The 24,065-nt window shown below is 43.5% G+C and overlaps 1 protein-coding gene across 3 annotated transcripts in view; it reads left to right on the top strand.

Annotated features, from left to right (window-relative positions):
* SMG6 (SMG6 nonsense mediated mRNA decay factor) overlaps positions 1-24,065 on the top strand; it is a 173,194-nt gene that overhangs the window by 94,016 nt on the left and 55,113 nt on the right. For all 3 annotated transcript variants that reach the window (XM_072639963.1, XM_072639961.1, XM_072639962.1), the window contains exon 13: positions 7,874-8,075. In XM_072639963.1, the coding sequence (XP_072496064.1) occupies positions 7,874-8,075 (202 nt within the window). The remainder of the gene's footprint in view (positions 1-7,873; positions 8,076-24,065) is intronic.

Below are 24,065 nucleotides of genomic sequence, written 5' to 3'. Positions count from 1 at the left end.
TTCTCCCCCAGAATTTCTTGTGAGAGGAGGGGGCATTGGCCTCTGTCTTCAGTCTGACCCCAGCAGGGTATAGATGACCCCAGAGGAAGGGTGGACTTCCCAACTCCAGGCTCAGTCTATTTGGGTCCAACATGTGCTTAACCATGGAGATTTGTTAGAGTGATTACAGTCACTGAAAGCTGGAGAAGGTAAGAGCCATGAGAGTACCTACTGGGGGTGGCCCCAGGCTCTATTCCTGCCTTAGAGACATTGAGGTCGCAGGCACAGCTTTTTTCCCCAAACACTCAGTTCTTACTGATGGGTTTAGCACACTAGAGGGATGTGACAGAGACTAAAGAGAGTCGTGGCTCAAGGAGGCTGGAGCCCAGTGATTCCCTCACTTGTGGATTTAGAGACCTCAGAAACAAGGGGCTCTGGTGCCTGTGAAATTCCAGAAGCCATGGTTTTGTGACTGGGGTCAAGGCCATGGGAGTTACTCAGACCCCAACACTATATAGCTGGCAAAAGCTATATTTTTAGAGCAATGCAGGTTGGCTATTGCCCATTTTGGGGGAGTTGCCCACTGTTGGGCAATGTTGGTTTTATGTTGGCAGTTTGCCAGAGTCCTTATCAAGTCCCAAGTTGATAGGTTTTTATAAGTGGAAATGGACTACTAATTTCTTACATTAAAAAAAAATCGCAAAGGACCAAACTCTTGACCCAGAAGGGTGTTAGCCTGTCTGCCCTCTCTTTCACTTAACTCAGGGAGTAGTGTTTCCTTTTCACATCATTGGGGCACCTGACTGATGTGCTTTCTCTACTTCTGAAACCTTGAAAGACAGATGCCAGCACAGATAAGTATAGGGAGCCCTCCTGACCACAGGCTCTTGGGGGATAGACCTGGGAGCTATAACTTCTTTCCATTCTGAGGCACTTCTGATTCTCCTTCCAAACTCTGTACTTCATTCTGTCCTCGCTATACCTGCAGACCTGTTGTTCCTTCTGCAGCCTGACTCTTAGGAAGCCTTTTGGAGGGTTTCACTTGCAAGGATTTCAGTTGGTTCTGTACCTAGGACCTTGTGCTTCTCCCCTCCATGCCTTTAGCCTATGAGGTTTTCTTTTTTTCTCTTTCCAGGTTTCTCTGCCTGGGTCCTGTGCTGGCTCAGCCATATTTCCAGCTCTCCTCACCCCAGGAACCAAAAGACCCAACTCGTTTCCCATCTGTATTACTTCTCTGATCTTCTATGGCTCTGAAACACAATGCAGGGCTTCTTCTCACTCAGCTCTTTCCGGGTTTGTTCTGCAGCTGTGGAGTTTGAATGTTAGTGTTTAAACAAGCTGGTATTACACAGGAAATGGCCACCTCCACAGGCCCCTGCAGGCTTGTAACATGGGGTCATTGTGCTTGACATTAATAACCAGTCAGAATGGTGGTGTGTGTGAGTGCTCAGCACTATCTCGGGCTTACCAGAAAGATGGGCAGAGATTCCTTTGAGCATTCCCTACCCCCATGGAATGCTCTGTCCAAGGTGGGGCCTTGGGTCAGGTCCTGCCTGACCTCTCACCTACAAAACTGGCAGAGCTTTCTCTCTCTGTTCAAGTCAAGAAGGTAATTGTTATTATCACAACAATAAGCCTCACACCTTATTATTACAAAGCATTTTTTACAGGATGACTTAGGTTAGAAATGCCCTCCCCAGTATAAAAACATCTCAGAGTCCAAGGCCTCTCAGTGCCTTTGACTAAAACTGCTTTTCTGATTACTGTTTGCAGAACTAACCTCAGCCCGAAGGGTTAATCTGATCCCTGAGTCAATATCCCCCAAACAACAAGCCAAGAGTGTATGTTGGTCCATTTGTGTGAAATGTGTTTCCCCAATCACCTGGGCTGGGCTGGGCTGCATTGTATCGGCCAGCAGCTGCTCTGCACTCAAACTGACAGCTACATTAAACCCTGGAATTCTGAGGCAATAAAAAGTAAATTAACTCTTATTTTTTTCCTGTCCTGGTGGAGTAAGTGAATGTGTGTCTGTGGGGAGGTGATCAAGCCCTGGTTCTGCATGTATGCTAGCAGCTCCCAACCCTTGGCCTCTCCCTCCTGAGCTGGGCCCTGGTGTTCTGACTCCAGGGAGGAGCCTACTGTCTTGCTATGTGGTGTCTGCCCCACGGGTGGGCTGCTTAAAATCATCAACTTAGAGTTAACAGCGATATCAGTGGTCATCCATTACATTTTCTATCTGAACAAGAACTCATTCCTAATAACACAACACCCCAAACATGGGACTGGGGTGGGGCCTGCTCTGGAACCCCTAACCTGCACAGTGTCCTGGGAGTTCTGCTCCCACTTATGGGTATCCAGGACTCCAAAAGGTCTCAGAGGAGGAGTCCATTATTCTTTGTGACGACCTCAATAGCTGAGTTGAAATCTGTCCCTTCACCTTACGCCCATCACCCCAGTTCTTCTTCCTGGTGTTGGATGGCACATCTTACCCTGCCTCCACCTAAAGAGAGACATCCTGTTTCCCCTAAAGTCTTTTTCTCCTCTGTACCAAATGTCATAGTTTCCTTCTGATGGTGTAGTTTTGGCCATTCCACCCTCTGGCTCTGTCTTCTCTGAATGCCCTCATGTTGGTCATCCTTTCTACAGTCTAGCACCCAAAAGTAAGCTCTCTATTTCAGTGTGGTCTGGCCAGAACAGGGGACGTTGGCCCTTTGGTCTTCCTTGTCCTGCACACAGTGATGCAGCCTAATTTTACATTCAGTTTTTTGTTTGCCATGTGATTCGTGTTGAGTTTGCTTGTGGCCCCTAGAACTTCCAGGGCTTTTTGATGCAAAATACTGCCTAGCTGTACCCCTTTCAGCTGGTTAAGTTCTGAATCCAAGCATAGTTTGTTACATTTCTGTCTGTTAAATTCCATCTTCTCAGATCCAATCCATCTTTTTAGTCTATTAGTCTATTTAGTCTTTTTGGATCCCAGTTCTGTCATCTGTATTGTCTAGCTTCATATCATCAGCAAATTTCATAAGTATGACATCTGTCTTTTCATCTAACTAAAAGTTAAACACAGCAAGGCCAAGGAGAGAGCCCTGTGGCACTCCACTAAAGACCTCCTTCTAAATTCATGTGCCCAGTCCAGTAGCTCTTTAAAAATAAAATGATCCCACCAGGATCTGAGTTTCATGAATCCATCTGGCTCTTATATATCTCTCTTCCCTTCCTAAGCACCCAACTATAGTAAGACAAATCTACCTTCATTGCCTTTAGAGACATGGCCCCGAGGTGCCGCTCCCATTGTTTGTAACTTCATCTCTCTTGGGTTTTGAGCCCCTCTTATCTGTTTGTGTAGGTTTCACGACAATACAGAAGATGATACAGAAATGAGTAGTCTGGTGGGAATTCTGTACCTGCTGAGAGAGCTGCCCATGGGTTACCCTGGCTGCCTGAGTAATTTGGTATTGAGTGACTTCTTTTTGTGCCACTGCAGACCTCAGAGTGACTGCAAATCTCCTAGGATCTCCTTAGGAATTTCCCTTTGGGACCAGAGCAAAGATAGGGGGACTTCTTGCAGCCCATAGCTACCCTACAGGGGTCCATTGGAACTGGAGTTAATTGAGAAAATCAGGAGGATTTCTGGGAGAATGAGTGATTTCCAGGGTCCAGAAGTTGTAACCTAGAACTTTTCAGGTTTATTTTTGAGCCCTGTAGACTTAGGAGCCACTTTGTAAATGTCATGCTAAGAGGGATAAGCTGAGACCTTCTCTCTTTTAACAGAGAAGAAACTGCTTTACAAAGAGCTGATGGTCCCAATTCCAAAACATGGCCAGTGAGAAGTGGGGTGGTAGTGTCTGGACCCCAGGGTTCGTCTTAGGCTTGAGTCTTCTTAGAGGTATCTCGCCTTTCTCTCCAAAGTGCTTCCCTCCTCATTTTCAGATCCACTTCCTGAAAATAACCAAGTGCTGTTGGACTCTTCAACCCATGCAGATTGGCACCTGTGGTGCCAATAAGAATAGTTAGGATCTGAACTGGAGAATTCATTCAGGAAATACAAAAGTATTCAGTCAGTGCGTACCAGATGTTGGCATGTTGCTCCGGGGAGGCAGATAGCAATAGTGCCTTAGATACGGCGAGGTGGGAGTGGGGAGTGAAATGGAGAATCATCATGCAGAGAGGAAATGACAGCTGCAAAGCAGGTACGGAATCATTTCTCAGGGCTCAGGAGCAGGTGGGACTTGGGCAGAGTTCTGAGGGAAGGCAGAGCTTCCATCTAAAAGTTAGTGAGGAAGGAAAGAATTTGAGACATGGAACATAGATGGCCTTCGATCATGGTAGAGGAGCAGCAAGTGGCCCACTTTGTCTGGACTGAAGAGGATGAAGAATACAATGAAATAATCCTAGAGGCTGGCACTAGGTTGTGAAGGGTGTCCTGGTAGAGAGAGGGGACCTCTGAGGAGGGGAGGGACATGGTGACTGACCCCTGAACTCTTGGCATGTCATGTTGGGAGCTCTGTGGAAGGGGAATGAGTGAGAGACCAGAAGCAAGGGGACTGCTTGGACTGTTGCATTAGTGCTGATGAGAGGTGCTGAAGGCTTCCGAGTGTGATGTGCTTGGGTCCAAGAGAAAGGAGTGAGAGCAAGAGAGATGCCAAAGGAAAGCCACCAGTGGACGTCAGAGAAGGGCCTCCTCCACTGGCTTCTGTCTGGAGAAACCTTTAGTCTGTCAGCCTTTTTGCCTTGGAGTGACAGCCCTTGACTTGTCATGTTCTGCTCGTACTGGACTCTCATCTCACAATGACATCCTAGGAGTGAGCTTTAAGGTTTTGCATGGGGTGGGTGGTAATGGGTGAAAGTCAGGCATGGGCATGGATCCCAGGCAGGGGCCAGTAATCCCTGGGAGGAGTCCGTTTTGGTTTATCTGAGCCCTGGGCAGGAGAACATAGTAATGAGAACCAGATGGTACCACAGATTTCTGCATCTTGGGTCTAAGATGGTGGGGCTTAGAGCATGAGAGGGGAATGTGGGCCTCCCACCAGGCCAGCTCCTGGTGGTGATTCTCTGTTGCCTCCTTCTGGCTGGGGATGCTTCATGCCCTACATCCATCTCCCAGTATGCCTGACTAATGCAGCCCTATCCTGTACACACCCAGCTGTAACCCCAAGGCCTGGAGTTCAACTGGAAGACTTTTCACCTTCTTTCTTCCCTCATCTTTCCTGTTTGTTTATTTTCCAAATGGCCGCTCTGCACCTAAACAGAGTCTTTTGACCAGGGCTTACCAAGGTTGTGTTTCTGGTCTTGGGCAGTGGGCTCAAGTGCTCGGTGGGGTACTGGAGAGGAAGGGGGAGTGGAGGAGCCTTCTGCGTCCCTGAGTGACTCCCATGGGCAGTGCTAACCTCAGAGGCAGCTCTGATCAGCCCTATCACATCCGGTGCTTGTCTCTGCAGCCAGGACCACAGGATAAACTATCAGAGCTGTGGCCCAGTGCATCATTCCTCTTATTATTTTCTTCTCTGCAGATAGGGGTCGTGGAAAGTTCAGTTCCTTTTAACCCTCAAAGCTCTGTTTATTCTACAGCTGGTAGCCCAAACGCCGTGTTTCCCATTACATCACAAAGGAGCTCGGACAGATCTCTGCACAGAAACGTGTTGCAACTGTTTATTTTTTTCCATATTTAAACATTTCTGACAGCCCGACCCAGCTGAGCCAAAAGATGGAGCGTTGTGAATGAGTTTTGTTGGTGTCTTCAGAGAGAAACTTTAGCAAGCTGTTTGCCTCTCCCTGTGTCTCTTCTCTTGCGTGTGTATTTGCCCATGCACAGTAGAGAGGCGTGTGTGTGTGTGTGTGTGTGTGTGTGTGTGTGTGTGTGTGTGTGCATGCGCGCGCACATCAGGGGCCATTGTGTGATTAATGGGGCCGTGTCCGGCTTGGCTCCCAGGACACTCTTGAAAACAAGATGTTTCATTTCACTGCATTTTCCTAGTACAGTTATTCCAGTAAATAAACTAGCATTGGTCTTGTCCACCTGGAGCCACTCGGGATATTCCACACCCACTCTCCTTGATTCCCCCCCTCCACACCCTCTCTTCTCGGATCCTGCCCAGCATGGTGTGCAGGCTTGCAGCTTGTCCCTTTCGTGGTGCTGCTCAGGTCTGAGGCCCCCACACCAAGCGAAGGAGGGTGGGGGAGGGCTCTGAATACAGCTTCCTCAGGGAAATTTCAGATTGTAGCTTGTGCTGGTGGCTCTCTTCTCGGGCTGAGCTCTGAAATCTTGGATGATGGCATTCTCCTTTATGGGAGCAGCGTTCCAGGGACAGAGGATCTGCTCTCAGCAGTCCTGGTTATCCCAAGGAGATCTGAGTCTCTCACTATGTCTCAGTCTGCTGCCAACCTTAGTTTGGCTTTTAGAGTCACGTCTGGGGCAAGCAAGGCAGGCTAACATCTAGGCAGTAGACTCTAGCACAGGCTGCTGCTGTTTGTTCTTCTTTCTTGGAGATGACTGTGACATCACGAAAGGGATGTCATGGTGTGCAAGTGAATTGGATTGAAGTGAGGCAGGGCTGTGCAGAGTCACCAGCCGCACTCTCTCCTCTGGAGCCATCTGGGTCCAGTGGCTAGATAGAGATCAGGAGGACTGGAGATGACCTCAGAAGCATAGGACATAACAGACTGAATCACAAAAGAATTTGATGGGTGAAGGTGAACCCTCCCCTCATCACTGTTGCTTGAACTGGGAATGGCCAGATGATTCACAGGATTCTTCTTTAGGCCCAGCCAGTGTCTGATCATAAGGATGATATTGAGGATAAGATTTAACATTTGCTATAAGATTTTATAGCATTCTAGATGCTGGATACATTACCTCATTTAATCCTTCAAAGACCCTATTTAGTTGTGTAGTTAGATAGACCAGCCATTTAAGAAACTAAGGATCTCAGAGGTGTTATGATTTGCCAAAGTGATAGTGACAGACCTAACATTGGTTAAGGAGGGACACAAGCATTTATGAAGCACCTACTATGTGCCAGGCACACTGTGCTAAATGCTTTTTACAAATATTAATTATCTCATTTGATCCTCACAAAAACCATGGGAAGTGGTTATTATCTCCATTTAACAGTTGAAGAAACTGAGGCAAACAGAGTTTCAGTGACTTGGTCAGGGTTACATTGCTAGGAAGTATCTAAGGCCATATTTGAACTTGGGTCTTTCTGACTCTAAGCTCACTGCTTTGTGCACTGTGGTGCCCCCTAACCACGTCAAGGGAGTGGGACACTCTGACATTGATGTAAGGTTTTTTTTCTGAAAATATGTAAAAAACCTTGTTTTGGAACAGAGATCTGTTCTAGGGGTGATCTTGCTGGGCATTTCCATAGCTTGGAAAGAGGGAAGAGCTTGCAGAAATACAGGGGGTAAAGGACTCGTGTGACTCTTTACATTCTGTGTCTGAGTCCTCCATGTCTGTCGTGGGGGGGGGGGGGGGGGAGTAAGGCAGGCGCCATGGTGACGTGTCCATGTGGCATGCACTTGGCTGGGCCAGAGCTGAGGAATTGTGGGAGCTGCCTCAGGCACTGTGTGTCTCGAGTGTCTGAGTGAGTGTCCCAGGCGCACTGTCTGCAGAGGCGACAGGGCCTACATGAGACAGCTGATCTTCTGAATTCCTTTTCCTTTCTGGTGGGGATTTTAAAGGCCCTTAACCAATTTTAGCTTTGAGTACATGAAAATACCCCCAGATTGCAGCCGTAGGCTCAGCTTGGGATCCTGGCTTGCCTTGCAAGGTTTCCTGGCAGATGCCCATGCTAACAGAGATTTGCAGAAGTCCCCTCCCTAGTTGTGGGTGCAAAGAATGCTGCAGTTCATCCCACCTCAGAGCCACTCATTCCTTTTCCCCTCTTTTTCACAGGGTCGCCATAGACGTGTGGGCAACACTAGCTGATTTCTGTAACATATTGACAGCAGTGAATCAATCAGAGGTACCATTGTACAAGGACCCGGACGATGACCTCACCCTTCTTATCCTGGAAGAGGATCGGCTGCTCTCGGGCTTCGTCCCCCTGCTGGCTGCCCCCCAAGACCCCTGCTACGTGGAGAAAACCTCGGACAAGGTCAGCACGAGGCCAAACATCCCCCCCACTCCCACCCCTCCCCTTAATTCTCCAGACTTTTTTTATTCTTGGGAAGTTTTCTGTGCAAACGGAACATGATTAAGTCATTGAGAAGGGTGTTAAGGGAAAATATCGACCTTTTAGCCGCTGACATCCAGCTCTGTGTCATGAAAAAAACCCTCTCGACTTCCTTTGGTGTGTGTGTGTGCTCGCTGGCATGTTGTATATACGATCATTTCCTCACTTGTTTAAATAGTGCAGCTTGTGTTGGCAATGGTCTCACTCAGCTCCAAATGGTTTGCATCATGCTTAAAGCACCCTCCTCCCTCCTCCTCCTCCCTCCTCCTAGCCACAAAACTCGGCCCTCGGAAAGGAGCCAGGGCTTTCTTCCCTTCTCTAAAGAGGAGAGTGATAAATAGGTGACTAGAGAGAAGCAGACACCATGTGTTAACTTACAAAAGGCTTTTAGGAATATGAAGCATTCCCCACTGCCTGGTTTCTATTTTCCTTCCTTTAAGAATTACATTTTAACCTGAATTTTTTTCTGTCTGTCTGTTTATAGAAAAACAAACCCCATTCCCTGTTGACACGGTAGGGACTGTGGGACTTGTGGCCTTGGTTCATCAGGGGCGTCCTTGGCCAGGTGGAGAGTGGGGCAGTGCTTCTAACTTCCTGTTCCCCACATAAGTTAATAGTCTTGAGAAGAGGCATTCTGATTTCTTGCCCCCTGGGAATAAAGAATTCTCCTCTGTGGGGCCTGGGTTTCCTATATGAGTTGCAAGTTTTGCAAATTTGTCAACAGTGTGTCCCGTGGGGGAGAGACCTTTTAGCAGGAACCTGTAAGTGATTTCTTAGGAGAATACTTTCTGTACTTCAGAAATTCCTGATGTGGTGGGGCAGAACTCTGGATGTGTTGTGGCTACAGGCAAGGCACTTTAGAAAAATGTACAGTGAAGGCAAGGGAACAAACAAGAGAGACAAAAACCAAAATTCCAGACTCCAAAGCTGCATCCCAGGGGGTCTTTAATCCAGTATTCAATGATGAGAACCCCAAATTAAAGAAACTTCGAGTGGAAGGGTATTGGTGTAATGGAAAGTGGGACATAGAAAGTTAATGGATAGTCATTTGGCCGTCCAGAATCATGTTGAGTGTCAGGTTTAAGGGCCCCAGATGTGAATGTATTGGCCTCCATCCAGTTAAAGATGAGACAAGCAAAATGTAGTCTACTGGTGGGAAATGGAATTGGGGAAATTTACCTTGTGCCTTACAAGAGAAGAAACCTAGGTTGGAGTTCCTCTTCAAGGTAATATAACCTGCCTTCTGCTTTCTCTCCCTGGTGTATCAGGGAATAGATGGTGTGAAGGACTTTATTATGAGAAGAGAGAGGGTATTTGACTAACTCTGTATGTACAAAGTTTAGAGAAGAGGTTGAATCAGAATAAAAATAACACAGTCATCACCTGGGTCAGTGAAAACCTGCATTGCCCTTCCTCGATCAGGAAGTGACCTTAACTGTGGAAGAAAATGCTTTTGAGGCATTGGTCATTGTGGTCGTTGTGTTTCTGAGCTAGGGGTTGGAAAAACTAACCAACCACAGCTTTCCCCTTCACACAAACTGAACATATGTCTCTTCAACAGCCTTCCCAGCTTCAGTGCCAATCAAGGGTCATAGCTGAGTTCCTACTCTTAGCCTTGGTTCTGAATACTTCTGGAATTCAAAGGGTACAGAGAAGGAAGATAGAGTACAAGACCAAGAAAGTGCATATAACTCCCCTTTGAAGGCCAAAAACACAGAATTGGGGCATAAAGATGAGAGTGGGAGAACACCTTTGTACCAACACATGCATGCATGCATGCATACATACATATTTTTTAAAACCCAAGTGTGTGCACACACACACAAGCACATGCACACAAGGGAACCTAAAGATGGAGACCCTGAAGCAAATCTGTGAGAAGAGGGAGGAAAAGAAGTATTTCCACAGAACTACCCAACACCTTAATCATAGAATTACAGCTTTAGGGCTGGAGGAGAGCCCCTTATTTTACAAGTGAGGAAACCAAGACCCAGAGAGGTTAAATGACCTACTAAGTAGGAAGCATTGGAGGCATGATTTTAACCCAGGTCCTATGATCACGTCTGATAGTATGTGCTAATCCCCCACCTCCAAAAAGAGGATAGGGAAGTGTCTTTTCTCTGTTCTTCTCTAGGGACAAGCTTGGTCATTAGAATTGTACTATTCAGTTTTGTTTTATTCTTTCCATACACATTATTGTCATATATGTGTGTGCGCACATACACACACACATCTATGTACATGTATAGATAGATAGTTTTCCTAGTTCTGCTTGCTTTACTTTGTTATCAGTTCATAGAAGCATTCCAATGCTTTTCTGACTTGTTCATATTCATCCTTTTTCAATGGCATGGTACTATTACATTCATGTGCCACAGTTTGTTTAGTCTTTCCTCAATCAGTGAGCAACAGCTTTGTTTCCAGTTCTTTAGTTAACGAAGAATTTCCTTTACTTTCTTTTTCAAATTATATTTTATTTTTTCAGTCCTCAGAAATCTACCTTTTCACCATCCTGCCCTAATTGAGAATGAAAGACAACCAAAACTGTTACAAACATGTATAATCAAAACTAATTTTCATGTTTTCCATGTCCAAAAAAAAAATCTGTCTCACTCTTTGCTCTTAATCCTTCACCTCGTTATTAAGAGGTAGCTAGTGTGTTTCATCATGGGTGCTCTGGAATTGTGGTTGGTCATTATGAGTTGGGAGTTGGAGAAATCCTGGCTCTTTCACAGCTGTTTCTCTTTACCATATTCTTGTCATTGTATAAATTTTTCTGCACTTTGTTTTGCATCAGTTCACAGAAGTCTTCCAAGGTCTTCCTAAAACCATCCCCTTCATCATTTCTTCTCCAGTCATCTTGATGAATATCTGGTCACTGGATCCAAATGGCTCAGGAGGGGAAAGTGAAGCTGGTGACCTTGCACAGCCCTCCCCCATTCAAAACAAAGTCAAGTGCACATCATGTCATCATTTCTCTGATGTCATGGTCTTCTTCGAAAACGAAGGACAAACACAGACAGACAGCATGATAGGATTTCATCAGATTCATAGATCATAATTTGTTCAGCCATTTTCCAGTTGATGGATACCCCTTCCAATTTCCCTTCATTCTCCCCTCAGAAAAAGTTATAAATATTTTTATACACCCTTAGTTTAACCCTTAAAGTTTGTTTTGCTTAGGACTAATCCTTCCCTTAGTTTGCCCTCTTTCAAATTGCCTTTTTCTCATCTCTAGTGATTAAAATGTATTTCTGTACCCATATATCTGTGTGTGTGTGAGAGAGAGACAGAGACAGAGAGAGTATTCTTTCATTCTCCAAACATTTCAGATGAGAATGAGTATCAAGTAGCAACCGTTCCCCACTTCCTTGTTTGTATAAATGTCGACTCAGCCTGATTAGGAGACAGTTTTCCTTAAGCTTCCTTTCCCTGCCCTTCTGTTTTATTCTTTTTCCTTTCTCTTTCTTAAGATAATAACAACATAACCACTACGTCTATGACCCCTGATGATGATAGAATTGTGAGAGGGTATGTGTATCATTTCCCTATATAAGGATGTTAACAGTTTATCCTTGTGTAGTCCTTTATGATTGCTTGATCATGTTTACCTTTTTATGTTTCTCTTGACTTCTGTGTTTTAACTTCAAAATGTTTATGCATTGCTGAACTTTTCATCAGAAATACTTGGAAGTCCTCTCTTTTATCCAGTCTATTTCATTCCATTTTTTCACCTGTAGTATTATACTCAGTTTTGCTGAGTAAGTTATTCATGACTATTAGCCCATATCCTTTGTCTTCTGGAATATCATATTTGAAATTCTCCACTCCTTGATGGTGGTAGCTGCTAAATCACATATGATCCTGACTCTGGTTCCTCAGTGCTTTAATTCTTTCTTTCTGACTGCTTACAGAATTTTTCCTTTGACCTAAATGGTCTGGATTTAGGTTATTATTTTCCTGGGAATTTTCATCTTGGAATTTCTTTCAGGAGGTGACTGGGGAATTCTGTTTCTATTTTGCCCTCTTATCTAAGAGGTATGGACAGCTTTCTTGAAACAGATTATTATCTAAGCTCTTTTTTCATCATAGGTTCAGGTAGTCGGATGATTCTTAAATTTTTTTTTCTCCTTCATTTTTTGCTATAAGATACCTTACATTTCTTCTATTTTTTTCAGTCTTTTGACTTTGTTTTAATATTTCATACAGTTTCATGAAGTCAGTGACTTTGGTGTATTTCTAATCTTCAGGGAATTTGTTGCTTGGGCAAAGTTTTGTACCTCTTGCACCAAGATGTTAATTCAGTTTCCAATTCTTTCTTCCATAGATCTCATTTTTTCCAGTTTCTTTCGTCTAGCACTCTCATTTAATTTAGAAAGAGATTTAAAACTTCCTTTTTTAAGCCTCTTGCTCTAATTCTCCCAAGAATTCTGTTGAGCTTGTGCCCAAGTTGTGTTTTCCTTTGAAGCTTTGCCTGTAGATGTTCTGTAGACCTGGTCTTCTCCTGGGCATTCTGGTCATCATTTTAACTTTTTATGATGAAGTTCTTTTTTTTTGCTTGTTTGTCCTTCCAGTCTTCTCCTGACTCTGGTTGCACTTCTGGAGGGAAGCCTGGACTGGTCTTATGGCTTTCTTCTTCTGGGCCATGAGGGACAGCTCAGGTTGGGAAGATGCAAGCTTCCAGTGCTCCCCAAATGCTCTGGTCCAGGGTCCCCTAGTCTGAATTCTGCAAGTTCCTAACCTGGGTTTAGGTCTGATCAATATTAGATGCTGCTGGACTCATCACTCTCAACTAAGTGGAAAGCTGTGCTGATTCAGAGTGATAGAATCACAGGCTCCAGGATCCTGCCCTGGTTATTCCTCTAAAGGCTTCAGATGAGGCCAGAAGCTTGAACTATGACCCTGGTCCACTTCTGGTTCCAAACCACACCACTGCTGCTTTTGCCTGAACTTATTCCTCTCTTCGTCTATTGCTTGGGGTCTTCCCCTGCTCCTTACCCCAAGTCTCCTCCTTGGTGTATCCTGAACCTGGGTCCTGGGACCAAATCATGAGCAACACAGAACGCCACTTGACAAATATTCCCCTTGTGGGTCTGGGCCCATCTCCTGCCCTAATGCACAGCCTTTCCTACCCTGTGGTGCTCTTCCATGTGCTCCTGACCAGACCTTATCTCCGTGGTCCAAAGACTTCTCTCCTGGTGCTAACCTGGGGCTAGAAAAACACCTCATTGGGATTTTGCCTTGGATTCTCCTATCAGGATTTAGCCTGGTACATTTTCTAGGTACATTACATTTGGAGGTACTGGACGGGGAGGACTTAGGTTGCACTGCTTCCTGCTGCTCTGCTATCCTGCCTCTACCTCCTCCAGGTTCTTTTTAGCACAAAACATACCACTATGGATATTTGGTTGTATACAGGCCTTTCCATCTTTAACCTCCTTGGAATATGGGCGTGGCAGCAGGATTTCTGATTTAAAGGGTATGGGCATTGTGGTTACTTTGTAAGCATCATTCCAAGTTACTTGTTAGAACTGTTAGACCAATTCACAGGTTCCCTACGTAGTATATTGTTGTACCTGTCTTTTTTAAGCACCAAGACATTAAATGTTCCCATCCTTTGTCTCTTTGCCAGTTTGCTTTATGTGAGGTCAGAGCTGAAGAGTTGGTTTGAATCCGTTTCTCATATTATAGAGATTTGAAACCATATTTCATCTAGTTGCCCAAAGTTTCTTCTTCTGCCTTTGAGAACTCTTTGTTCATATACTTTGACTGTTATTCATAGGGGAAGAGATCTTAGCCTTATGTATTTACATTGATTTCCCACCTGTCTCTGCCTGTTCCATATCGTTGAAATGATTCACTTGATCTTTTTTGATCACCTGAATGGTTGTTGGTTTCTTTGGTGATTGTAATTACAGATTTCATAGACTCCAACCTCAAGGTCCTTTGCGTGCCAGTTTGCTGGCCCTTCCTAGGCCTAAGGAACTGAAGCATCCTAGGATGGGAGGAACCAACCAACACACTCCTGATAGTCCTAGAAAAAGGGTCGTGAGACAGGGTTCCCCAGTCACCTTAACTTCCTGACTACAAATGTTGGTGTGAGCATTTTACTGAGAAAAGTGGCATGCTCATTTAGTCTTCAACAACTTTTGCTCTTTGAATTTGAAATTTAAGAAGAGAAGCAGAGAAGGAGAAGGGTCCAGATTTTTAGATTTTAGCTTACGGTGATGCAAAATGGGAAATACCTTGGTCAGTGCTATCCAATCTTTCTGCACAGATGCCCAGGACTTAGGTGCTTGGATGACTTGCTTTGCTTCTAATCTTGTTATATTCGTTCATAGAGTAAATACTTAGAGAAGGAGCATTTGCTGTATTCAGAGCACTATGAAAGTAACAAAGATTTAGGAAATGTGATCCCTGTCCTCAAAGAACATTCTAGGGAGACAAGCAGGAAACCCATGGAAAGCTAAATAGCATGAAACAGTACATGATTATGTCTGCAAATAGGAGATGTTCAGAATAAGCAGAGATTTCCCAGAGTTAAGAGTAGACAAAGACCTCATAGGCATGGGCTGGGCCTCATTGGATGGGCAAAGAGAAAGGGCATCCTGTGTTCAGGCTACAACATAAACAAAGGCACAGAGGTGGGTAATCCACAAGATGTGTTTGTGAGATGAGTAGACCAGCCTGGGGGGAGCAAAGGGTGAATGTTAGGGTTAATAAAAGATAATGTTGGAAAGGTCATTTTAGGCGATACTCTGAAGAGCTGTGAAGACTAGTCTTGAGGAGCTTTTATTCTTGGGCAGTAGGGTATTGTTAAGGATTTTGAGCAGGAAAGTGACAGAGGAAACAGTGCCTTTAGTGAAAAGAGTACTAGCCAGGAGTCAGGAGACTAGACTGGGTTCAAGCCACATTGCTGTGATTCTCTTTAAGATCTTAAATCAGTCACTTCCCTTTTAGGGATGATTTCTCATCAGTGAGAGGAGGGGGTTGAAGAAGATGATCTCTAAAGGCCTGTGTACCTCAGGCATTCTCTGGTTTGTAGTTTGTGAATGAAGGCAGTATTTGAGAAAAGTGAGTTTGACAGTGAAGTACAGAATGAGTAAAAGACAGAAGGTTATTGCCCTTATTGTAGAATAAAGGGGATAAGGGACTGTGGTATGGTTTTAGAGAAATGGAGGAGAAGAGAAGACCTTGTTATTTGTTCCAGTGGTTTCTGTCAATGTACAATTCACATAGTTCTCAGATGATTTTGGAACACTGTTTTTTCCTTACTTACTCTCCAATTTCTGGAGTTCGGTGTGTTTGAGATGCGGAGTAACATAGAGTTTGACTGCAGACCAGCATAGATGCCTGTAAATATCCCAATTTAAGATGATCAAGAAACAAGGGGATAAAGACCCAGGTCCTGACTGCCCAAGTGCCAAGGACAGCACCTAGCACCTAGGCTCAGCCAGCTGCCCAAACCATTCTTATTCCTGCTCTGTTTTGCTCACTGCTCTTATCCATGATGGACCAACCCTGTGCACATGACTTGTCTCCCATAAATAACATGGTAGAAGAATGAATGTAGTCAACATGGGATACCTTCCACTTCAGCCCCTGCATGAATAAGGTGTGTGCCTGCCCTCTCTTCTACTTCTGGGCCTTGTAATACCCCATTCTCTCTACTATTAACAAGACTGAGAAACATTGGAAAGGAACCATTGGCATAGGACATGGTTATTTGTTATAGTAAGGGAAAGAGGAAGTCAGAGATTACTAAGGCTATTGGCTTTTCAGTTTTTTCTTGATATCAGTGGATATGACTGCTTCTAACTGATGATATTAGAATGAATGGAAAATGTTTTCTAAAGCAAGAAAAAATGGTGTTTCTGCTTTGTTTGGTAGCCACTATGGGCATATTTCCTACTGTACTGCTTAGCTACCAGTGACTCTTCTTCAGGCCTCTTCCTCCCTTGCATTTGGTCAGTTTTTTTCTGCGTTGTTTGTTTTTAGCCCATGGAGATACAAGGAAACCTGTTCCAAGCTCAGTGTGCAGAATAGAGTTATCTCCTTTTCCCTTTTTGTTTCTCCTGGTGAATCTTTGAACTCATGACACCATTATGGTTAAATCCTATCCACCTTAAAGAGGTAAGGGACAATGTAACTCTGAACCGTTTTAAAAGATTATGAGAGAAACCATATCCTTTGGAAAGCCTTCTCCAGGGCTGTGGTGTTTTCAATTGCCACATTTCCCTCATTCCCTCACCTTGCTATCTTCTACCACTCCCACTCCTCAAAAATTACAATCTCTTGTTTAATAAACATTTTTAATGTATATACTTTAAAAAATGGTGAAAGCTCTTCTGTTTCTTTTACTCCTTCCAGAGGGTAAGCTATTTTTTTTTTTTTTAGAATTTCTCTTATCTCTTTGCTTAAGACAGATCTTTTCAGCTGAATTGATCATAGGATAGTAGACTTAGAGCAAACAGTGACCATAGAGGCCATATGGTACAATCCTCTCATTTTTCAGATGAGCACAGTGAGGCCCAGGGAAGTTAAATGATTTGTGAAAGGTCACGTGGGGGTGAGCATCAGAGATGGGATTTGAACTCTGATCCTGGGACTCCAAAGCCCATGTTCTGTCTCCCGTACCTGAGAGTCAGTGAGAGATGTTGTTGTCATTGTTCTTAGCGGAGAGTCTGAGATTTATTCAGACTGAATGCATGACATCAGGTCTCTCTGACAATGTCTCTTTTAATTTCCCCTCTCAAAGTCTCCACCTCCCACTTGTCAGGGACTTTATAAATCACACTTACATTTAACTGTGCTACCTACTGAGCAGAGTTTCCCAATTCTTCTGTAATCTTTAATATTTACTTAGTTTTCATGGAAATCTTGGTTTCTCACTAGGAACTTGGGACCCTTGTTCTGGAACGTAGATCTCTGAGAATACTTACCTAAGAATGAACAAGAAATGAGAATTTGAGAGTCTATCTACTAAGGCACTTACAGGAACTATATTGCTATATCTGTGCAACTCTTGATACAGAAATAAAGACAAATATGAATAATTAGACATTAATTGCTCATGATTGGGTCGGTCCACTTTAAGAAAAATGACAGTACTATCTAAGATAATTCACTTAATTTAGTGCCATGCTAATCAAACTACCAAAAGAGTATTTTATAGAATTATAAAAAAATTATAACAGAATTCATCTAGAAGAACTAAAGATCAAAAATGTCAAAGAAAATTGTGGGAAAAAAAGTGGAATGGAAGTTGGCCCAGTAATTCCAAATCTCAGACTAAACTACAAAGCAGTAATTGTCAAAACTATTTAGTGGTGGTTAAACGTAGAGCAGTTGATCAACGGAACAAACCAAATCCATACTATACAGAAGCAAACAAACATATGAGCATAATATTCAGTAAACTCAAAGACCCCAACAACTGGGGCAGGGCCTCACTTTTTTACAAGAACTTCTGGTAAAGCTGGAAAACAGTCTGGCAGAAATTAGGGTTAGAACAACATCATACACTCTATACCAGATAAGTTCCAAATGAATGCATGACTTAGATACATGGACAAATTAAAGGGACAAAGAGGGGCATACTTATCACAGGTGTGGGTAATGGAAGAGTTCATGACAGAAAAAGGGATAGCTAGGACTATAGAAAGTAAAATAAGCAGAAAATTTAAAAACTTTTGCACAACAAAATTAGTTAAAATTAAACTCCAATGGACTGATAAAGAAGTATACTTTCTACCTCCCAACAGAGGTGTGATGAACTCAGGGGAAGAATTTGACATATATTTTTTGACATGGCATATATCTGCATTTATTTTGTTTCAGTAATCTTAAATTTTACAAGAAATATATTTCTTTATTGGGGTTAGAGAAGAGGAGAGCTTGTGAGGGAAGATGAGAACATGATAAGAAAGAAGGGAAAGGAAAAGAAAAAGGAAAGGAAGTCATAGAAACATTGTTTAAAATGCACCCGAGACCTGAAGGAAGTTCAAAGGGAAACAGACCCAACAGGAAAGCTTTGAAAGTAACATATTGAATTTATTTACATTTTTAAAAAGCAAGCTATGTGTAATAGAGATTTAAATTTTTGCATGGAATCATTTTTTCTGTTCTAAAAATATGGAAATGGTCTTTTTCATGTTCATTAAATTAAAAAATAAAACTCCTAATTAAAGAGGAAATGTCATAATTGAGGGAGGAAGTCATTGTAGCAAGTTTTACTGATAAAGGTCTGACATTCAGCATATTTAAGGAACTGATTCAGAGATGTGAATGAAAACCCATCCCCCATTGATAAATGGGCAAAAGATATTGACGTTCTCAAGGGAAGAAATCCAAGCTATCACTAGTTATATGAAAAATGTTCCAAATCGCTAATTATTAGAGAACACAAACTAAAGAAACCCTGAGATTTTACCTTTTGCCCATCAGATTGGCTAATACGACTAAAAAGAAACATGACAATTGTTGAAGGGTCTGAGGAAAAACAGGCACACTAAATACAATGTTGGTGGAGTTGCAAATTGGTCTAGCCATTATGAAAAATATTTTGGAATTTTACTAAAACATTGAATAATGCATATGCTTTGATCTTTTAGTTCTACTACTAGACCTAGACCCCCAAAAAATGAAAGATAGAGGTAAAGGTTCCACATGAACAAAAATATGGCAGCTCTTTTTGTAATGGCAAGTAACTGGAAACTAAGATGTTCATCAGTTGGAGAATGGATGAACAAATTTTGGCATATGTCTGTAATGAAATATTAGTCCACCTTGAGATGATGAAAAGTATTGTGTCAGCAAACTTGTAGGACTTAAATGAACTGATACAGAATGAAATGAACAGAACTTTGAGAATAACTTCGACATTATCAACATTATAAAGAAAAATCATTTAAGAATTCTCATCAATTGAATAACCAACCACTACTCCAGAGGACCCATGGCAAAACACCTGCTTCTTCCTTCCTTCAGGGTGCAGAAGGAGACGTACTTTCAGCAGTAGCCTTTGCTTAACTGGTCATATTTGATACAAACACTTTCTTTTCAATTGAGGAAAGAAGGGATGAATTTTCAAACTGGAGAGAAGCAGACAGAGGAAAGTCCAGAGGAAAGAGACAAGTCAGAGAGCTTGGAAAAGAACATGTTGCATTTGTTGTGTACTTAGAGAAGCAATTTATAGGTAGTACCAATGTGCAGCTGCATATGTAATCAACCCGTTCTTCTGTTCTGTTTGGTATGTGAACGTGCTCGTCTTATTTATTGTTTAAGTTAAGAACCTTTCATTTTAAAAAATGAGAAGGGATGGAAGAACAAAACAGGAAATGAGAGATTGTGCTTAAGGGAAACATGTCTAGATTTAATTACCTGCTCCCCCTTTCTCTGAGTTATTTAATATTGTTCTCTAGATCCCAGAATATTCTAGGTTCAAAGACTCCTGAATGCTTCATCTGAAAGCTCTCTCTACTATCTTTTCTTCAATAACATAGTTTCTAGGGCATACTCTTTTGTGAAGCTTAATGAGAACTTAGGTACCTCATCTCAGTGTGCCCAGAATGAAGATGGTCAGGGCAAAGTTACCTCTGAGATGAAATGATGAAGATTGCTTGCCTTGGACTTAAGGGGTGTGTTTTGAAAGGAAGTCCTTTGGGAAAAAGAAGATCCTTGGGTGAAAATGTGAACCTCAGAAGGGTCACATAGAATCTAATCCCACCCCCACATCACCATACTTTCTGCTCTTTTCACACTTGCCCTGGAGTGCCTATGATGCTTGTTTTAACCCTATTTCACTCGATTATGAAAAAGGTGGGAAGGGTCCCATAGTCTGGGGCATGATCCCTTCTTCCCCAACGCCCTCCTCCTCACAGAATGGTCCCAAAATTATAGAGCCCTCAGATTTGTTCCCAAAAGGCAACATTTGGAATGAAAATTGTATGGGCTGGATTGTAGCACAAAGGTGACTTGTCATGGAGAGTTTGTGTGATGTCCTATGTCATTATGATTGGTGTAAGAGAATATAGACGTTGATCTGCCTAGGAATCAGTTTTAACTGTCTCTGTCCCACTAATTCTGAGCTGCCCAGACGTAGTCATTCAAACTTCACTGATAGCAAATGCTGACCAGGCAGAAGATCCTGGTGAGTGTTTTGGTGTTTTCCCCCAAAACACATGCAAAACAACCTCTTAATTCCAGAGTGGTAATACAGTGAAAAACGTGGTTTGCATATGTACAGCAGAAAACTTTGCTACAGGATGGAGTTGTGCAATGAGGAGAGGTTGGGCAACTCAGCGCCTCAGCCTAAGCCTTCCATGTTGGGCTCATGGGGTATCAGGTCTTGCACAATGAGGGAGCTCCAGAGCAGCCGGTACAGGGATTTTGCTTTTTCTTTCAGGAGTGTCTTTAGAACTCATTTTGCTTCTTCACTATACTCCTCTCTCTTCTTTTTCTTTCTTTTTTCCTTTGCGTTTTTGTTCTCCAATGGAGAAAGACAGTGTCCAGACCTAGTCATTCATGGCCTGGCAACTCTCAGAGGGGCAGGTTCCTCTCCCAAGATGGGGGGGGGGCACTTTAGGGGTTTTTTCATCCAGTGCTTTGTTTTGTTTTGTTTTTGCAAAGAAGTTGCACCCATGTGTGTCCAGTGATCAATCTGCATTCCCTGAGCCCTGGGTCCTAATTGGCAAACTTATTAATGTGTGCTTTTGTTTCCGTGTGTTTGGGTTGGGTTTTTGTTTGTTTGGGGTTTTTTTTGTTTTTTAGTTTTCTTATGTGTTTACATTTAATAGTAACTAAGATGGTTGTGGGGATCAGTTGCTGTCAGCCTGAAGAGCTGTGGAGAACTGCTGGCTAAGAGCACAGACAGCAGCCCGAGCAGCACCACGCTGAAACTGACAGTCTTCTCTTCAAGAAAATCAGATTCCCCTGAATCAACTCTGTTCTCCTCAGAAAGTCATTTAAGTGATAAGTGGGCTTCTGATTCTTTTGTCCCACTGGCATCTGTCCATTCCCATTGCCTGTAGTTGGGTCCGGGCACCAGCGAAGCAAAAGTGAAGTGTATGGATTTCATGGCTCTATATGTGAGTGTTTGTGGGGCAGGGAAGCTTCTAATGGAAAACATTTGTGTCTTTCTGAAAACAGAACTAGGCCTGCTTATGGTCTGTCTGCTCTGTCTGTCAGTCTGTTCCCCACCAGCACTAGTCATTGTTCTCCTGGGAGTCTCAGGCGTATTGTGGTTTCTGCTGCCCTTGCCAGAGTTTTTGTGTCACGGGTGGCCCCATGCTCAGTATGGAGTCAAATTGTAAGGGTGGTGACTAGTAGCTATGAAGGCTCCCAAGTCAACAGAATGACTTTTGAAACTTGGAACAGAGAGGGAGGAGGGAAAAGGGTTTCTAGTCTAGCCTTTGGGAGCGACGTGTTTGGACACATAAGGACGCTTAAGCCTCTCCTTTTCTTGCTAACACAGCACAAACCGGGAGTGTAGAGGCTGGAAACAAAAACTCAGTGCTCCGTTCAGCTTGTCGTTTCATCTCTCACTGTTCTGGGAGAATTCTACTTGGGTTCCCCAGCTCGTAGCTGACCAGCTCATGTCTGTTGGCTTCTGCTTGTTGGGGCTGTTGGGGTTCCTCTCCTGCAGTGCAGTGTCACGTCATCTCAGAGGCCCCTGGAACCTGAGCCTCTTTCTTTCCCCTCAACCCTCTGAAATTTATATTTGTTCATCTTTTTTAGAAACGACCAACAGCCAGAGTCAAGGTAATAGCTGAGTATTCTCTGGGTCCCTGAAAAGGCACTGCACCAATGTGGTTTTCACATTTTCAGGTTTTTGGCTGGTGAATAAGATGGAGGAGAAATGCTCCTTCCCCTGATAACCATCCATTCCGATGCAGGGTCAGGATCGAGTGGATTGAAACCAGACGGTGGATGATTAATACTTTTGCTTATAGGGCTGGACACCACAGCTTCCTCCATTTAAATGAAAAGACCCTTTCTCTATATACATCCATGTGCATGCATCTGCCCCTTGGAAGGTGCAGGTTTTCATAGGGGTGCTTTGGTGCCAGCCTATTTTTCCTTTTAAATCCTTTGGGAACTTCCTTATAAGAAGGCATTGGTGCACCCCAGTGATGTTTCCAGGAGGACTTTGCTATAGATTTGAGATGTTTGTATGTAAACCTGAAGTGGGAGAGGGAATTTGTTCATTCTGCTAAGCTGGCTGCTAGCACAGTGCCTCACACATAGTCAGCACTTAATAAATGTTTGTTGCCTTGACAACTTACCAAGTTCTAGATCTAACATATGCTGAGGTCACCCCTCCTCGGCCTGCCCCCAGGCCATCCCCTGGACCACTTCCCTAACTGGGGGAAAAGGGGAAACTTCACTTGGCCTAATTGTAAAGAGGCTCACTTTTTCTTTCAAGAAGTGAGGGTTTTTGAAGGTTACTGAATTATTGTAAGGAGCAGTGCTTAAAAGTGCCCGTTATCATAATGACTTCAGGAGCTCAGTATGTGGCTGTGGTGGGGCCGAGGGCTGCCACAATCCCACCTTTTGCACAAGGCCTTTCCCATTGCCCGGCTTCCACAGCCTCCCATCTCCCCTGCGTTTCTCTTGTATGGACCTCGTCGTTCATTTTTGAGTGGGAGCTCCTTGAAGTCAGAGACCATCGTTTTTGGCCATTCTTTGTATCTCCTGTGCTTAGAGTCTCCTTTTCCTCAGCTCAGACCTCAGGCCTAAGTCTCGGTTGGATGTCTTGGGTGGCAGGTTAGCTCTGTTCTTGATCCTGCTTCACGGAAGCTGTGTTACAGTGACTGCTCTGAGCTCCTTTCTCCTGATTCCCGAGCTCTCCCTCCAGGGCTGCTATACTGCAGACAATAACCCCTAAGCAATCCACCCTTTAGAGCAAGGAGCAGCATGCGGAAATGCTGAGAACTAGTCGACTTGGGTAGTCTTAGTGGACTTCAGGCAGGAGGTTTTGAGCTGAGTTAGCAGAAAAATTGGGGTTCACTCTGGTCAAAGTTGTTCATCTTTTTCTTTCTTTTTGTATAAAAATTATTTTGGGGGGAGTAAATGGAAAAAGAAATAGTGCACATGGAGCTGTTTGAACTGTTTTCCCTCCTCTTTCCCTTAGCAATTTACCCTATGCATTCTGTTCCCCCTTTTGTAGGCATTCTGACTTTTGCCCTCCCTGAGAACTCCCAGAGCCTGGTTCTCCAGTGGGATGCCTAGGGAGACAAGAGAGGCTTCCTACCTTAACTTTAATCCACATGCAAAAAGGATTTGAAAAGTAATCAATCCAAACCCCCAAAGTAGTAGAGGCCAAGAAGTTACCCTCTTTGAAGAGTTCTTTTCATCTCTGGCTGAGTTGCTCTCCAAACAAGCATTGGCAGGGCCCAGCAAGAGCCCTGTCACACAGGGCCCCTGGCATGAGAAGCAGCTTGGCAGCCAGAGGCTCCACCCCCAGGCCCCCGGCAATGGAATTCAAAAATGTTTGGCTCTCAGGACATGAATTAAAATGTGTGTGTAATATTTATTTATTAAATGGCCTTTTTTGTGTTGTATAGAATTCCTTCCTCAAGGTGGCCTGGTTAAGGCCTGGAGAGGAAAATGTATCCTGCCCCATTGGGAAATTGGTTTTAAAAAAAGTAATATGTGGAGCCTTGTCATTTTTAAACTACTGAGCGTATTTGAAATTTATTTTTCTTGAGTTTTTTGTCATTGCTTTTCTAGACACAGCAAAGTTTCTCTGGCATCACTGGTACTTGTTTGCTTATGACGAAAGGAAGTCTTTCTTCCTTTCTGAAAGAGATCTGGAGATCTCTCCATCTCTCTTGACTTATGCAGGGAGATCCAGGACTCAGACCTCTGACCCCAGTAAGGTTGTGATATGTTTAGAAAGGACTTTCTGAC

The sequence above is a fragment of the Notamacropus eugenii genome, chromosome 2, assembly GCF_028372415.1.
Source record: "Notamacropus eugenii isolate mMacEug1 chromosome 2, mMacEug1.pri_v2, whole genome shotgun sequence".
In the NCBI taxonomy this organism is placed as follows: domain Eukaryota; kingdom Metazoa; phylum Chordata; class Mammalia; order Diprotodontia; family Macropodidae; genus Notamacropus; species Notamacropus eugenii.
This window is presented reverse-complemented; position numbering and strand designations above follow the sequence as displayed.